The sequence below is a fragment of the Pteronotus mesoamericanus genome, unplaced genomic scaffold (assembly GCF_021234165.1).
Source record: "Pteronotus mesoamericanus isolate MK-2021 breed Mesoamerican mustached bat unplaced genomic scaffold, CSHL_Meso_final contig_657, whole genome shotgun sequence".
Classification (NCBI taxonomy): domain Eukaryota; kingdom Metazoa; phylum Chordata; class Mammalia; order Chiroptera; family Mormoopidae; genus Pteronotus; species Pteronotus mesoamericanus.
In genome coordinates, this window is record NW_026555229.1 from 20309746 (window position 1) to 20327574 (window position 17829).

General features: G+C 43.8%; 1 protein-coding gene across 3 annotated transcripts in view; it reads left to right on the forward strand.

Annotated features, from left to right (window-relative positions):
• PLEKHA1 (pleckstrin homology domain containing A1) overlaps positions 1–8279 on the forward strand; it is a 46928-nt gene extending 38649 nt beyond the window's left edge. For all 3 annotated transcript variants that reach the window (XM_054581647.1, XM_054581646.1, XM_054581648.1), the window contains 4 exons: positions 1041–1105; positions 1716–1779; positions 3322–3411; positions 5905–8279. In XM_054581647.1, coding sequence (XP_054437622.1) covers positions 1041–1105; positions 1716–1779; positions 3322–3411; positions 5905–6216 — 531 coding nt within the window. In that variant the 3' untranslated portion in view covers positions 6217–8279. The remainder of the gene's footprint in view (positions 1–1040; positions 1106–1715; positions 1780–3321; positions 3412–5904) is intronic.
• Positions 8280–17829: the final 9550 nt, after the last annotated feature.

Genomic DNA, 17829 nt, shown 5'->3' on the forward strand with positions numbered 1-17829 from the left:
CAAAGTGGAGTTTCTGTTTTCCCCAGATGTCCTGTGGTTGTATAAGAGGACATCTTTTTTCAGAAACTACACACTAAGGTCTTCTAGTGGTAAAGATGTATCATATCTACAATGTGCCTTCCTACATTCAGAGGAAATACATACGCAGCACATTCACATATGTACACAATGATTTAGTGAGTATAAAGTATTAACATCTTGGTAAACGGTGCAAGGTATACAGAAATTTTTATGGTTTGAAATTATTTTAAAATGAACTATCTGTGAAACTTTAAAGAAGGATTTGTGATTTTAAAGAAGTGTTCAGCTGTGGTTTACTATTTTTCATAGTGCTTATAAAATAATGGCATGTCAATCTCATGTGATATTCAGTGAGATACAGTATATAGTATTTTATGGAGTGTATAGTATAAATATTATACTGTTAGGAACTAGATATGTCTTACATTTGTATCTTATATCTAGTTTTATAACTTTGGGTCAAGTACTTAACATGTCTCATCCTCAGTTTCCTCAGGTGCATGTATTGTAGAGTTTGGAAAGTTTAAGTGAGATAACATTTAAAATCTAGCAGATGTTCTGGCACTTAGTAAATGATCAGTAAATTGTGCTTGCTAAAATAATGTATTCATATAAAAATGTCATTCTTAAAATGATGCATTTAACTCAAAGTATTTGGGTATTCAGTACTCTGGTGCCTTCTGTATCAAAATAATATTCCAAAGAGGAAGTAGTCCACTTTACTAGGTTCATAGGGGCTGATCGGGATCTGATGGTTAATGGCTTATAATAGGCTACATTGTCATAGGGCCAGAAATCATGTGAACATGTGTTATATGCCAGCTTCCTTATTTCAAACCACAGTGTATGTAAATAAGGTTGTAGTATTTGAGCTCTTCTGATGCTGGATAGTTCACGAAGGTAGATTTATGTCTTAGATATGCTTTAAGAAAGAAGCATAATTTTCATGTAGCTCTCCAAATAAGACAACTAACTCCAAGGAATATAATGCACGTATCTGTTTGCCTTTTTCCCTCCAGGAAAAGGAACCTCTCCGCGTAATACCGCTTAAAGAGGTTCATAAAGTTCAGGAATGTAAGCAAAGGTAAGCACCGACACCGACGTGCGTGTTCTTCGTGTGTAACTACTGCACAGTAGTGCCTTAGTGTGACGGATGTGCTTTCCAACGCTATCTTCTGCATCCTAGTGTTATTTTTACCTTCTTACATGTAGCTGGGATATGCTAGAACTTTTAAAACACTCAAATTGAAGTATTGATTTTTTTTTTTTTGTTTGAAAACTAAAAATTAGGAAGCAACCCTTATGCTCATAATGGAAAGGAAAAGGCTATCAAATTTGACAGATCTCGATGTATTTGTGTTTTAGTATTTTCAGGTTGGTGCAGAATAGAGCTTTGTAAAAAAAATGGCAACTTCGTAGTGTTTGAGCAAACTGATTTCTTTGTGTGGAAAAACTTTGAATTTTAAAGTATTTCTATGACCCTTTTCTAACATCTATCTGTAACTATATAAAATAAGTAAAATTTAATGCAAAAATAAGTTGAAAAAGTTCATAATTTGGTTTTCTCAAATCAGTATTTTGTCTCTAATATTTACTTTCTATTTGTACATACTTGGTGTTGGGTAAATAAGTGAAAGAAAAACTATCAAACAACTGCTACTGCAGTACACTTGGAAATTTTTTCTTGTTAACAGTGACATAATGATGAGGGACAACCTCTTTGAAATTGTAACATCATCTCGAACTTTCTATGTGCAGGTAAGATACTTCTTTGAAGATTATAGATCCCCTTAACAAGAAATGAATAATTTTAGAGGTGAAGTAAAATTGTAGCGTATGAGAATAAGCAAAAAACATGACAGCTGTAATTCACCCAAAGATGTTATATAAGATTAGTGGTAGGTCATATGTTCAACAAATAAGGGTATTCTTTGCTATAAGTTAGTTGAATAGAATTAAGTAGTGTTTAGAGAAAGGGAAATGCTACTTTAACCTAGATGCTAAGTGTGTACTTTAAACTGGGATTATTTTTGCATGTATTTTGGAATTTTGATTGTATCGTTTTTGGTAATTTTATAAAAGGTGGGGGGCTTAAATAACCATAATAAAAGTAGACCGTAGATAGTAGAGTTTCACTAATGGTAGATAGACATCCTGTACGTACTTTTTACTTACCACATTAATTAGTTTGGAAATTTTTTTAAAAAATACATTTTTTTTTGTTCTTATAAAACTTAACATATGCTTGCTGCAGAAAATTTAGAAAATAAAAATATGATGAAAAGGGTAGTGTATAAAACACACAGAATCCCACATTCAGGCAACCATTCTTAATTTTTTATTGCCTTTCTTAAGGCATAAATTTTTATAACAAGTGGAGCCATATGAAACACCGTGTTATACCCTACTTATTTAATATGAGTTTTTTCTCTTCATCCTTAAAAATTCTTTGAAAACCTTTTAGAATTGTACTATATAATTGTGTGACTGTTCCACAATTAAACTGTCTACTTACTACTTTGTTACTGATTACTCACACAGTTTTCATACATTAACTGTGATAAATAATGCAGTGGTGAACACTTTTGCACCTAAATCTGCCTGAATTTCTTACTTCTGTAGGATGAGTTTGTAGAGCAAGAGTAACTATTACAGCATGAACTTTTTTAAACCTCTTTATTTTGCCAATTGATTTCTAGACATGTGCTCCTATTTGCAGTGAATGAAGGTGTATGCTTTACCTTTGCCTACTATTTTTCCTTTTAAAAAGTATTTCTAATACCATTGGTTCAAAAACACTGTCTTGTATTGTAAAATTTTTTGAACTAGATTCCATAATCTAGACATTAAGAGCAGCAGCATCTCTACTCCCCTCTTAGGGCCTAATTGGATTAAAGTCATTGTAAGGTTTTTAATTCACGTTGCCAGCCAAGGTCTTATCAAGGAATACACTTTAGACTATGACTGCCAATGCTTATTTAAGGATTATGGTACTCTAAGAAATGATTAGTATATTAATAATTAGTACTAATTATGGTACTACTAAGAAATTATTTCTAGAAAAATATGTAAAATGTCATAATCCTTTCTAACTATCCAATTATATAAGTAGTCTTGTGGCAAATTTAGACAATATAGCAGCAAATATAGATAGAGCAAAAATGATTTCTAAAATTTTTTTGAAACCATTGCCTTAGAATGATTTTTGTTGTTGACACTGTTACCAAAATGCATGCATTGGCGTTGTAGATACAGGAGCTGACTGCAAGGAAAAACTGACTGAGCCCTTTCTTTCCGCAGGCTGATAGTCCTGAAGAGATGCACAGTTGGATCAAAGCCGTCTCTGGTGCCATTGTCGCGCAGCGGGGACCCGGCCGATCAGCATCTTCTGTGCGTTGCCTGTTCCCTGGGGTGGTGCTCCCTTGGGCCTCCCCATCCTGTCAAGTTATTTTCCTTCCTCTCCCCTTAAGCCTCCTGGTTTCTTTCTGTATTGAGATTTATTTGCATGGTGACTTTCATACCAATTGGACTTGCAAGAAAAAATAATGCATTTCTAATTTAATGCTTCCTTGTAGTGTTATGTATACATAACTTTCTGTGCATTGTATTGTCTTAAATGCACAAGCAGGGCAACTAAAGAATGAACGTTTCCTTGCTTTGTTTCAGGAGTGCTTAGTTTGTCAGGAGGTCCAGATTTGGTATAAGGGGACCAATCCTTTGTGTAGTGTGTGGCCCGTTTGTATAAGGCACCTTCAGGTGTAGCGTTGCACTTTTGTGAACATCCCAGTTTCCTCTGCGTCCTGTCATTTCAGCTAAGGAGTTTTTTTGTTTTTGGCTTAATAGTGCCATAAGACATTGAGCAGCTGGAGCCTTAAATACAGCTGACTGCTCTCGGTCAATAAATATTTTCCATTTCACGTTTAATCCTCATTTCCTAGTCGATTAATTTAAAAGACTGCTTTTGTCTTAATTATCTTTGTGGTAGTATGGCATAAAATTGAAACAGCTAAACATTCTCAGAAATAGTAAGAAAAATGTTTTTAATTTTTAGTTTACTATGTTCAAGTACATTATAGGAATAAGATTTGCTTTTAGAATACTTTGGTCACTGGTCTCTGATGTGCAAATGTAAGTTCTACTAAGGAATGAAAAATGTTTAAGTGTCTTGAAATGCAGCACTTTGGACCACAGAATGGGGTCTGATATGTAGCATGATGACTTTTATTATCCAGATTCCTTGTGAATGCTCGATAATCTGTACTTTCAGTGTTTTCCTGGTAGTAATGTTGTCTTTTAATAGTTTCCTACTGTCAGTAACTACAGATCAGTAAATACAAATCCATCTTTCTCATTTTGAATTAAGTCATTCTCCTTATATTCTTTTTGAAATATCAGAAGTTCCTCTCCTGGGTGTTACTTCAGTAACTGCCTGCATTTTATATGACTTTTCAGCAGTCAAGTATGAGACTCTCTGCAAAAACAATGTCTGTTGGGAAGAGGACAAGTTGGAGAAGGGCGTTTGTGTTTTGTGCTTGTGGTGGGGGCAAAGTGGACTATCTAGCTGTGACTCTCAGCACTCCTTTCTCTTTCCTCCCTCTCCCCGGGACAGGTTAACTCTAATCTTAGCTTTGCACTGTGTTCCAGATGCGGCAGGCCAGAAGGCTGTCGAACCCTTGTATACAGAGGTATACATCAAGAACTGGTGAATGCGGCACGTATGTGGGCTCTTACGCAAACGTGCCTTCTTACTAGAGGGCCCGGACTCACTCACTACTTACCACTCATCCTAGAAAGTTGAGTTAATAAAACTGCCTTTTGCAGTTACCGTAACCGCGTCAACACTAACGCAAACTGTTTCACCATAGTCATCAGGTTGGAGATGTACTTAGAAAAAATAAGTAAAGAGTGAAAAAACAGAACTTTACTAACTGAAAAAGTCCTCTTAAACTGTCTTCTAAAAGTTAATTCACTGAATTGCCACAAGAGTTTCAATTTCTGCATTTTATGTATTTTGGAATTTTTTAATACTACACCACTTGAAATGCATCCTTGTTCTAATCTGTGCAAACTCATGCATGTAAGTGCATTGGGTAAACTCTACTGCAGTTTGTATGGCACTTTAAATCTCCGGTGAAGTTTAGCCATCTAAATTTGTCACATTGGTAAATTGTAGCACTTGTTTTCAAAACAACTGGTATCATAAATGAACACACTATACTGGGAACTACATAGCGATGCATTTGGAATGGTCATATTTAAAGTTATCTTCAGATTTGATACAGTTAGAAGCATACTGAAGTTAACATTCACAACTGATAATTATTTCACCATAGTTATAATAGGTGATTAAATTTGCGCCCTATGTTCCCTTTATAGTCTTAAGCCAAATGCATGTACGACATACTCAAGACTAAACAAGTGCAATTAAATAAAAAGCAAAGAGACTGTACTAGTGACTGCAGTGAAATTCAGGGAATGTATGACATCTAAAATATGTGGGACAATTCCTAGTGTTGATTTAAATAAACTTTTAAATAAAACAATAGCTGTAGGCCCCTTTTAAGCTCAGTTCAGTTGCAGTTGGACCACTGTATTCCATTTTAGGCTGACTGAGTCTCCAGAATGTCAGAGCTCCCAAACTCGGCTTTGGTGACAGAACTGGTTTCTTAGTGGAAACGGTTGTTGGCCGTCATCGCTTTAAACTCACTCCTAAAAGTGCTTTGCTTTGGGAAAGAACTTGCACATGTTTGCTGCATGGCTCGTGCTTCTGCTCTGTGTGTGTGTGTTTCGTTTCGTTTGTTTTTCAGAGAATAAAGTCTCACACTGAGTCACTAGCCCTGTCGTTTGTGATTGACCGTGCCTGACCACCGCCCCTCTTTGCAGGAGCATTCCGCCTGTCCCGAGCCCAAGCCCGCCCCCCGCCCTGCCGGGGCCGCCGCCGCCGCCTCGCACCCCGCAGCCTCTCGCAGCAGCTCTCTGGTCTCAAGCTTTACCGTGGAGAAGCGAGGATTTTACGAATCTCTTGCCAAGGTCAAGCCAGGGAACTTCAAGGTCCAGACTGTCTCTCCAAGAGAACCAGCTTCCAAAGTGACTGAACAAGCTCTGCTAAAACCTCAAAGTGAAAATGGCCCTCAGGAAAAAGATTGTGACCCAGTGGACTTGGACGACGCAAGCCTTCCAGTCAGCGACGTGTGAGGCGGAAGCACGTGGAGCCGACCCGCCGCCTCAGCCCCGCAGTGTCCTTTCATGAGGCTTCCTGCCAAAGATGATGGGGAGAGTGGCTTTTAATGCATACGTTATACTGCCTCGTAGATGTGCTCTTCATAAGCTGGTAAACCAAGGATCTCTGGAGTGGCCAAACGGAAAGTAATCTCTTTGTGAAAGAAAGAAAAGAAAGGAAGGAAAGAAATCCAAGTGTCTTAGTGTCAGTTGTCTCAAGTGTTGTGTGTTCTCATTTGGGCGATAAAAATGTGTGTGTGATGTTTTTTCCTAATCAATTTGACAATTTAAATGTTTATCAATTTAAAACATTAAAAATGCTTATTGCCATTTTTAAAATGCTACTATGACTTCCTATTAGATGGTTGACATTTACACATTCTTACTGGTTAATATTATTGAATGAATTATTACCAGACTGAAGTACCTAAACTCATGGTGTCTGTGGTGCTGTAGAATTTATACCACGATGTGGACTCTTTTGACACAATAACCATTTTTGATGCCCTAGATCTCAAGGAGAAGGGTACGTTTTGCATAGAGGATCTTACTGGACTGTTAGTGAGGGTTGTGTGTTTTACTGAGGTAGAGAAAAAGGGGAAATTAAGTTTTAAACAACTGTATCTTGGACATTTGTTTGAAAAAGGTTAAATAAGACTTGCAGTTATTAACGCTTTATTCAGTGAAAATTACTTGGTGTGAAATTTCTGGAGGATCTGATTTTCTTATGAAAGTTTTGTACATAGTTCTTATTTCTATATTTGGATCACTGCGAGACCTCAAGTTGTATGTAAAGGCATACTTCCCGTAGTCATGCGATTGTGGCCTCTACTTTTTGTCACTAACAACCTGTATTCAAGTGCCTGTGTTTTTCATTTTGTTAATGTGCTCAGATGTCCTCCATGATTGGTTTGAAACATTGGGATAAAATTAATTTGCAGTAGGATAGTTTAATATGTTAAATAAGGTCTCATTTTATGTTAGAGATACCAGAACTCTGGTACTTCACTGCCTGTGCACACTTAATGTTTTAAAACACAAATTTGAGTACACATTTAATCACAGGGAATCATAAATATAAGCACCTCTCTAAAAAATCCTTAGTTGGAGATGTTGAATAATAGACCAGTTTGAGCAAGTACCGTTTTTGCGGTGCAGTCTTAAACATTTGCTTTAAGAGAATAGTCTTGAATTTCACATGCTGCTATTTTTATATTATACCATTTTACAATTTTGTTTTGTTTTGAATTCATACATGTCGTGTTTTTCCTCTTTATTTTCTGAGCTGCGTTCTGGTCTGAGAGAAGAGACCCCCCCAATGCAGCTGGGGGGCCGGGGGTTCCATCTGTTACACGGGGGTCGCCCGAGCGCCAGTTAAAGCCCAAGTGCGCAAGGGGCGCACCGCTCGACTCTTTTATTCATAAGCTAATGTTTCTAAAAGTTATATTTAGAGTTTTCTTTTCTGCAGCTACGTTTGAAAATGGTAGGATGAAAAGGTTTTAGGTAGTTCATCACTTTTTATTCATTATAACGGCTCTTTTGAAAGCTCCTTTTTCATGAGTACACCTAAGAAATCTTGTGTAGACAGTTCGCAATATTCAGGGGCCTCATGCTGTTTCCTTTGGCACAGCTTCCACGTTGCATGTTTGTGTTAGCGTATTTTGGTATTGGTAATTTGATATATTTCATAGTGGCAAAATACTGTCTCTGTTTTGGGACCTTTTATGAACTACCCTTGTATTCAATAGCATAGAAAAATATTCTTGTGATTTTGGGGGTCTTCTGATATTTATCTCAATACTTTTGTAATTCTATGAAAATTATTTAATTATTTTAAAACTTATACTTTTCTTGTAAATATGTCACATTTGAATTGTCAAAAATTACTTTGAATACTTTAATGTTTGCTGCATCTTTTTCCCTGTACATATAACATGTTTTCATTCAGAATGGAAATACATGTGTGCTTCCCAAAGTCTACTTCTACGTCTGTCATCTTTATATGTCCAACTGGTTGAACACTGTAATGACTTGAGAATAAATTGGTCAAAATTAATTCTGACTTCTCATTTGCTTTGGTTTTGCTCTCGTGTGAACAGGTAAATAGAACTAGTACAAATGTGTTTGGTTAATCGACTTGAATTTATGTACTTAAGGACAGATTATTTGGCTACCTTTGAAGGACATAGCTTGACATGAAACTGCACATGAAGAAAACAAATCTTTTTGGGAAAAAAGCTTGCTTATTTTACTTAATTAAAACATGTTCTCAAAAGCAAAATTAAATATGTTGCTCCAGAGCTAGTTTGAGTCATCAGGCTGCTTGCAGGGCCTGGTCGTGGGTTAGACGGGACGGGACGTGGGTAGGCCAGGGGAGAGGGCAGCGCGTGCGGCCCGGGCGGGCGGGCTGTCGACGCGCGCTCAGAAGCCCTGCTGCTGGGGCCGGAGCTGCTGCTTGCACGGCCACTCCTAGTGACGGGTAGTTCACGTCTGCCGTATATGCAACATTCAGTGCCGGACGGCTCTCTTGGTCATTGCTACTAACTGGTGCAACTTAATCTTCTTTCCCTGAAAAATATTTCAAATGTTCTTCTGTAAAAGAAGAGAACATTGTAAACATTGTTGCTTTTACGAGGAAGAGAACCTTTGCTCAAATTTTCTTTTACTTAGAGTTGCTTTTCAGGAATCTTCCTTAAGTGGTGCTCAGACCTTTGTCAGAGTTCTGTCAACAGTCGGCGAGGCAGGAACTGTTTGAGCAGTGCCATGATATCACAGCTTGATTCTGGATTTGGTACGGCTCTTCCTTGCCTTTGGAAGGGTTTGCTGGTTCCCACAGGACACGATAGAAGGGCTTGTATTGCCTAGTTTTAACTTGCTATGGTATACAGATCCAGAATTGTATGTTATTTTTTAATGATTTTTGAAATTTTTATTTTTTCCCAAGCCTCACATAAGATATGTATTGGAAATATTGCTGAATTGGGGTTAGCATTTAACTTGGACTGATAAAATCATAGTATTCCATTATGAGGACATCTAAAGTGAAGCGTGCCCTTGCTATTGCTATGGTGGGCATGTGGTAGTGGCGCCACCTTCTGGTTATGTCAGTGCTGAATTTAAAATAAAGCAATTTGGAGTCCCGTCTATTTCACTTCGTTTTACTCAGAATATTAGAGGAGATATGCAAATGACTTCTTTAATTTTGGGGGAGATAATTGCAGATTCAATTCAATAGCTGTAAGAAACACAGAGCTCTTGCATACCTTTTAGTCAGTTTTTCCTCATGATAACATTGAAAACCTGTAAATATAATCAGGATGTTGACACTGATACAGTCAAGATACAGACTCATTCCATCCTCACAAGGGTCCCTCACTGTTGTCTTTGTATAGTCCCATCCACTTCCCATTCTGCAGGTGTGAAAATAAACTTAGTCACTTGCCCAAAATCTCATTAGGTTTAAAACCCAATTGTTCTGTTGCCAAAGTTTGGGCTCTTAACCATTATGCTATTACTGCCTCGGGAGAAACCTTCAGAACTACTTGTTTATATTGTACTACCTCCAGATTATTAAAGGAGTTGAATTTTCACTCTATTTTCATCATTTTCCAGAACATTTCAAAATGAATCTATCCAGAATCTATCAAATTTCAAATGATAGATTTCTTTATACATACATTTAAATTTAATATCTGAAAATCAGTAATAGAGAAATATTGTGATCATAACCTCGCTGAGAGATTTTAAGCTCTGACATTTGAGGTTCTATAAATTAACAAGCTTACCAAAATAAGGATTGTAAAATAAAATAGGATGCCCAATTCTTACAATGGAAACAGTTGTAGAGACTAATTATAATCCAGTGGGTGTAGGTTAAGCATGAGGAGTTTTTCCCTGTAAGGAAGCTTTTGGCCGCCTCAGGAAGTCTTAGGTCGAATCGGCACGTTCAGTGTGCAGTAGGCAACGCACAGGAAACCTAAGCAGATGAGAAAGACGCCAAAAAGGAACTTGCGAAAGGAAACACAAAGTACGATGTATGATCAAGTGGAAAAGTACCCATTCAGAGACCGAGATGGTCAGTGAATGATGGACTGGCTCGAGGAGCACTGTGGAGGGGCCTTCACAAGGTTCCAGAAGCCACAAGGGTATTTACAAGTCAAAACCATGACATGCCAGTAAATTTGTACAATGCTGATCTCGAATTTGAAGGGTCCAAATTGTCACATAGCAATTTAAATTGTTCCCTTAAAGGTCCATTGCTTCTTTCTCTCTTCCAAGCTGGGACTTACACCAGTCGTACCAGTTTTCTTTAGCCGCATGTTTTTTTGGGCGGGGGTGGGGGGGGATAGTTCCGTGATTTAGGATCTTACCACACCAAAGCTGGTGTTTGCCTGGCTTGGGCACCTTCATATGTGAACGTAGTCTACCCCTGTGGAACCTTATTTACTATTATTTCCAAATAGGGGCATTGGGTTCCAGTGACACCTGTTCCTTTGTGGCTTTTCATATACATCACGGTCATTGCCTGGGTCCGTGTTATCCCTCACGCCATCCTTTCTTGCTCTCCTTTTACCCATCAGTATTTTGGAGGTGGAAGATTTCCCAATGGATTAGGTACGGCAAGCGGGGCAGCAAGAACAGCCGCAAGCTCCTGGCCTGGACGACCAGGGCAACGGAGGCACGAACCAAGGCGGCAAAGGCTGCGGGGAGCTGGGGGGCAGGGAGGAGGCAGCAGGCAGGGGGCAGGGCGAAGACTGATGGCAGCATGGAACGGACCGGTAGTGTTCGAGATGATGGACGTCTCGGTAGAAATGTCAGGAGCCGAGAGGAATCTCAGCTGGAGAGTGGTCAACACATTAGATGCTGCTTAAAGCCAGGAGGCTGGATTGGAGAGATGAAGGAAGAAGGAGAGGGGAGCAAGGAGTAGGCTGGGGGCGCTCCTGCCTTGAGGGCTCTGGAGAGGGACTGGCGATGAGAACGAGAGGCTGTGACCCAGGAGGTCACAGGTGGCACGAGTGTGCGGTGTCTTGGGAGCCCAGCGAGGAGCGCGCAGGGAGGAGGAGGGGTGGTCAGGTGTGCCACGTGCTGCTCACCAGTCAAGTGGCAAGTGGGGGGCGGACTGGGAAATGGCTGTGGTCGACAATGTGGCAGCCGTTGGTGCCCTTACTAGGAGCAGCGTGGGCGGACTGGTGCGGGCCCAAGGTGCGGGGATTTTCGCTGCAGCGGGCCTGGGGAGATGGGGTGGTGGCTGGTAGCAAGAGCGAAAGCTGAGATTTTGTTAAGACAGAAGTAGTGGCGTTTTGGTGAAGGAGTGACCAAATAGCAAAAGGACTGGCGATGCAGGAGGTGGGGAGAATGGTGGGAACCGAGTGCTGGAGGAGGGAGGGGAGCCGGGACCGCGGCCGCAGCAGAGGGCCCGGCCCTAGACAAGGGCGCCGGCCTTCCTCTGCGGTGAGTGCGCTGGGCGTCGGGCGCTGCTGCCCACATGGGTCCATGTGGAGGGAGTCAGTCTCAGCAAATTAGGAGGCAGAATCCTCGACGGTGAGTGGAGTGGGGAAGGAGGTATTTGAGGTGTGTCGAGAGGAGCCGAAGGTGTGAAATTGTCTAGGATGGCGGAGCGGGAACGAAGCGGGGAAATGCATCCTGGGCCTTGAGTTCCGTGGGCAGGAATGACGGTGTTAAGTAACGCGGGCGTCATTGGTGTCACACGCCTGCCTTCAGTGGCAAGGCCTCTAGTCGTTCTCCATCAGGATGATTCTGGCTTTGTGGCTGAGAGAGAAGTATTTTAACAGCTCAAACAACTATTCAACTACTCGTATTTTACTGAGTGGTTTTTTTTTTCCTTAATGAGAAATGGTGGCTGAATTTTGTCAAATGCCTGCAGTAGCTGTGAGGTAGCCCTTTCCCCTCCGTAGGTTAGTTAACTTGGTGAATATGAATCCGTTTTCTAAGATTCAACTATCATTACATTTCCAGAGCAAATACCATTTGCTCAGGTTTTCTTGTTTTTTAAATATGCTACTTGATTCTATTATTATATTATTTTTTCATAAAGGTGATACCGACCTGTATTTTTCTTTTATGTGGTTTCTAGTCTTTGTATATTTTGTGGCATTCTATTATACTAGCTTCACTGAGAGAGCTTGGAAGGGTTTTTTTTTCTTCTGAGCTCTCCTGGAAAAACGGGAGGAGAATTGGAGTTACTACTCGGAAGAGCTGGCGGGGCCTCCCTGTGAAACCACCTGGACACCTTCTGAGGGGTGCGCCTGACCGGTTCCTCCTTTCCTCTTGGAAAAGCCATGTGCTTAGGTTTTCTATCTTTTCTGGAATCAGTTCTGATAAATAACATTCCTAGAAAATTATATATTCTGAGTTTTCAAATGTATTTGCCTGGAACTGGGCAGAACAGGGCAAGAACTCCCGTTGTCTTTAACCCAAAATGTACGAACAGACGTGAAGACTTTGCTTCTGCACTGGGTTGCGATAACATTGCGTTTTCCCTGTGGTTCCAGACACAAATGTGGACACCAGGGTAACGTGGTGGGATTCAGGCCCAGGGAGGCCGTCCAAAGCGAAACTGTTTTACAATTGGCAATTTGAACGGGCAGGATGTCGTTTCTCACAAAGAGCCCAGGACCCCTGGAGAACACGTCTGGGCTCCCATTCGAGACGCAGTCCGTGTGAGCGGCGTTCAAAGTTCGCGGCTAGTCCTCAGGGCCCTTGCGTTTCCAGCTTCTCACCCACTGCCGCCCCGTGTCCTGCGCGCCAGGTCAGATGAGCCGCCCCTGTTTCCTCGTGCTCCCACCTCCCTGTGTCCTTGCTGTTGCCGCTTGCCTGCTCCCCTCCGCCTTTTATTTCCACCCATCCTCCAGGTCTCACCTAGGTGAAATTTTCTCCCTGGGTGTTGGAATTCCGTTCTCTCTCTCTTTCTCTCAGAACATTGTTGATGTGGATTTTAAAGAGAGAAACATCAATTTTGTTGTTCCACTTACTTGTGCATTCAGTGGTTGATCCTTGTATGTGCCCTGACTAGGGATCAAACCCGCAGCCTTGGTGTATTGAGACGATGCTCCAACCAGCTGAGCTACCTGGCCAGGGCTGGAATTGCTTCCTCAGCTTCCCCACAACACAAGCCATGGTGACCCCACAAATACCTGATTTCCTCTCCCTCTTGTGCCAACTTTCAATTCAGTTCATTGGAACTGGAGTTTAATTTAAGCTTTTGCTTTTAAACTCTGGGATGACGAAATAGCTTTTCTCTCTCCACTGCAGTCCCTTTAAAAGCCAACAACTTCGAAATTTGGAAAATGTCAGCAATGGAAACAGCCCAACCTAGCTCTTCGTTGATTAGATGGGCCCAAGAGAGAAATAAACAAGACGGAAGCAAAACTCAAACATCCTGGTGGAAACGGCCACTCTGTGAGGGTGGAACACAGCACAGTGGGCTTCTCAGTTGCTCACAGCTGCCAGCTGGTTGTGGGCCCCTTTCGTACTCGCGGGCGGGCCATGTGTGGACGAAATGGGGTCACCTACCAACCCGGACAAGCTCAGGGGTGGCCTGTGGGGCGGCTTCACAGACTCAGAGACCAAGACCACGGAGGACGAACATAGAAATTCTAACTAAAAGCCAGGCGTGGCAGCCCCGGGTCTGTCTCCTCCTTCACAAAGGTCAGGCTTTTCCTTACCTGAGCCTGCTTGCTTTGTGCATCTCAGATAACATACCTTTGACGCGTCAGAGCCAGCTTTTCCAGACCTCTCAGGGGACCGCCTCGGGCCAGAGCCTTATCTTGTTCCCGAATGCCATCTCTGTGTGCTGCAAATGTCCTTAACGACCCCTCACCCACCCCTGTCGAGGAGCCGTGTCTCCTGGCTTTACTTTTGATCCAGCCCCAGAGACTCCAGCCCTCTGCTTGCTTTCTTCTGCCCCCTCCTCTACCACCGGCGGGTTTCACGCAACCCCCCTTTCAGCGCCGCCTCCAATTCTAACGTACAAGACACACTGCCAAACAGCCATTCTCCAGAGCTGCTTCCTGGCAATCATCGGTTAGGCTCAGAAAAACTCAAACTCGCCTTATTTTCGTACAGTACAATCAAAAGAGGAGGAATGAGTCAGTTACATGCAACCCATCGGCGAGAGATTAGGGAGATGGGAGGAGACACAGTGGAGGTGGTAGGGGGGCCTCTGGGATTGGATACAAAGGTAGATGATAGACACGTACTTCTTTTCCGTGGGTGGGTGCAGGATAGTGACAGTCAACAATTAGCATGGTGACAGCAGTGAGGGGACCAGGGGGCTCCCGTGGGTGCGTGTGCTTTGAGGGGTCGGGAAAAAGGAAATCTAACATTCCAAAGGATTGTTATCCAGATGCCAGGTGACAACAAGACAGGCTCAGTGAAGGTAAAAATTGATTTTGTCAGGGAAAAACACCAGCCTGGGACAGGACTTCCCGCCAGAGCCTGCTGGGAGGAAGAGAGTTTTTAATTTCAGGCCATGAGTGTGTCAGGTGTAGTACATGGCCCCGTTCACCCAACCTTGTCACCTTTTTTGAGCAAGAGAACCTTCTTGGTATGAAATGTTCAGCAGCTTTTGTCGTGTGGATTGGGCCACAAGGGACACTGGAGAACCACGGGACCAATGCCCTTGACAGTTTTTGTAGAAAGTGGAAAATTCTTTAAAAAAACAAAAAAGATTTTATTTATTTATTTTGAGACAGAGGGGAAGGGAGGGAGAAAGGGAGGGAGAGAGAAACATCAGTTGGGTGCTTCTCTGACATGCCCTGACCAGGGCCAAACCTGAACGCCCGGCCTGTGCCCAGACCGGTAATTGAACTGGGGACCTTTCACTTTACAGAGCGACGCCCAAGCCACTGAGCCACACTGGTCAGGGTCGAAAATGAAGAATTCTTTAAGCGGCTTTCTGTGTTCACCTGTAGAACCAAGAACAGTCCACTCAGGGTACTTCGGTGCAAGGGAGTGGTTCGGACGCCCTTTGCCTCCCTCTCCGTCCATTCTGGAAGCCCCTTCCTGTCTCCCGTGACTCCGTGGGTCCCGCTGCGTCCTCCCGGAAGCTCCCCTGACTTCCCCCTGCCAGTGATTTGGTCTCTACGCTCCTGGGAAAGTTTTTTTTTTCTTTTGTTAACATCGGTCATTTATACTTTCTAAGGAAATTTCTATGCCACCCCTGTTTCTCCTATCTCTTTACAATCTCTCTTCACATTTAAAACACCCGACTGCGACTCCCCTGAGCGGCCACCTCTGACAGTTTCCCATTGTCCTTAGAACAAGGGCTGTCCCCTGTGGCCTCCAAAGGCCCTCTGCAGTCTAGTCCTGGCCTCCTGCAACTCCGCCCTCCCGGGGTTTGGGTCCCTGCCAGGGGAGACAACTTAACTTCGGGTGACAGAAGAGCCCCCAACAAGAGGAGCTAGCACGCGCTGAAGGCCGGCTTCTGATCCTTGAACCAGTTCCATCCCCGCTGGAAAGGAGCCTTTGTTGTTCAGGGATTTGGGCTGACATATTCCAGAGCTCGGCTTATGATTGATTCTTGTCCTTTGGCGTAAAGGTAGAACAGGCATCAATAAATGCCACAGAATGTGTGTGGTTGTGTTCAGCCAGTTTTTTTTTTTCCCCTCCCAGCAGAAGATGTACTGTGCTTCACTAAATCCAATCAAGAGTTTTCAAGGGCTTCCTATGGACAAGCGATTTTGCTGGACTTGGAACTGCGTAGAAACTTCATTTCTTTAGTCTGACCTTTCCCTCTTTCTTTTGGTTCAAACTGGCTTCACCCGGCACCCTGCCTCACCCATCTCCCTCTCCCTTGCACGTCCACCTCCTTGTTCATGAAGCCCTCAGGACAATGAGGTTCTGAGGAGCATCAAACAGTCTTTGGAACAAAGCCTCGGGGTCTGTTGGCTCCAGAGACAGTTTCCTCCTCAAACAAGAGATAACATCCAGGCCTCACTGGGTTTCAGCTCCCGGCCCAGAAAAGCTACAAAACCAGATGCAGTGACCGGTGACCCCCTACCCTGGCTCCAAGCTCTCCGTAGAGACCTCAACGCTGACTCCCTTAGTCATCATGATGGATGACTTTTCCCCTGTGTAACCCCTGCCCCAGAAGCCAGGTCTTCAGCATTAGCTCACCTGCGTCTCTGGGCGTGGGCCACTTCCTAAAAAATAAACCCTTTCTTGGCTGCTAACCCCTGTTCGTGTTGTGCTGGGCTTTGGTGCGCGCGGGCAGACGGACCCCTTTGGTCCGGTAACAGACTCTGGAGTGTGAGACAGGAGTGAGGCAGAAGCACAAAAGTCACCTCTATTACAGGCAGACAAAGCCTGTCTGAAGGGACGTGCCTGGCTATGGTGCAATAACAAAAGCTCAGCGGTTTACAGCCCAGAGGCGGCTGGTCAGTCAGGCGCTGCGTCCGCGTGAGCTCGCCCAGCTGTGCCCTCCACCCTGGGTTACGCAGCCTCTGTCTGATAATGGCGGATACACCCCATGCAACCACTTCTCCAACTTAAGTGACACACGCCACAGACGCTCAGCAAATATCTCTAGCATAAAAGATTTTCTTAGAAATTCAGATGAGGAGACAGAACATTTTGATTCACAAATCCTACACTGCACTGGAGATAGACAGGTACGACCAACACCTCCTTCCATGTCTTACTCCTGTAAAAGGTGCAGAGTTCTCGCAGTGCGCCGGGCTCTGGGCCAGGGCCGGGGCACAGTGGCAGGGCAGGCGCCTGTCCTCAGGGGCGGGCCTTCCCGGGGCATGAGGATGTGTAGGTAGGAGGGGATGAGGTGGGGGAGGTTCGGGGAGCTGGGCTCCTCTTCTGCGCTCCTGTGTTGCTAACACTCAGGCTGTGCTCTGTCCGGGTCAGAGTCTGATGGTCACTTTCCTGCGCAATCAGCGGCAGGCAGCACCCAGTTTTATGTCCTGCATTTCTTGCTTAGTGTTTAAGCACCCCGCCTGCCCCCGCCCCCCGCCCGGTCGTTCTTGTGCTGCCTCTCCAATCTCAAACCAGGGAGGCTGGGCCATTAGTGACGGTTTCCCCAACTCCCTTTGAAGACAGCGGTTGGGCTCCATCCTCCTGAGGCTGAGAGCTCCGGTCCTTCCTCTCTCCCCTCCTATCAAGCTGCAGGTCTTGGTGGCAGGAAGGCTGGTACAAATGCAAGAGCTTGGCTTTCAGGTTCATTTGTAAAAGTGACGGTTATTCTTTTTTTAAAGGACTAGCGGGTTCCTTTGATTCCTGGGTGCCGGGCACTGGAGTAGGCTTGGGCACCCAGGAACTGCACCCGAGAAGCGTGGCGAGGGCAGGGCGGGGGTGAGATGCTGTCCGCAGCGTGAGCTGGCAGGACTGCGACCATGGCTGGAGGCAGCTGTGGCTGAGGGCCCGGTGGAAAAGTACCTGGGCCGTGATTCATGGGGGATGGAGCTCAGCTGGTGCCTCGTCACCATAGTCCCGGAGAGCCGGCCGCTGGAAGTCACATCCAGCGTGGAACCGATGTGAGGGAGAAACTGAATGAAAATCAAGATGACCGTGTGTTCACGTCACGGCTGCACCTGGCTTCCGAGGCCTAACCCAGCCAGCAGG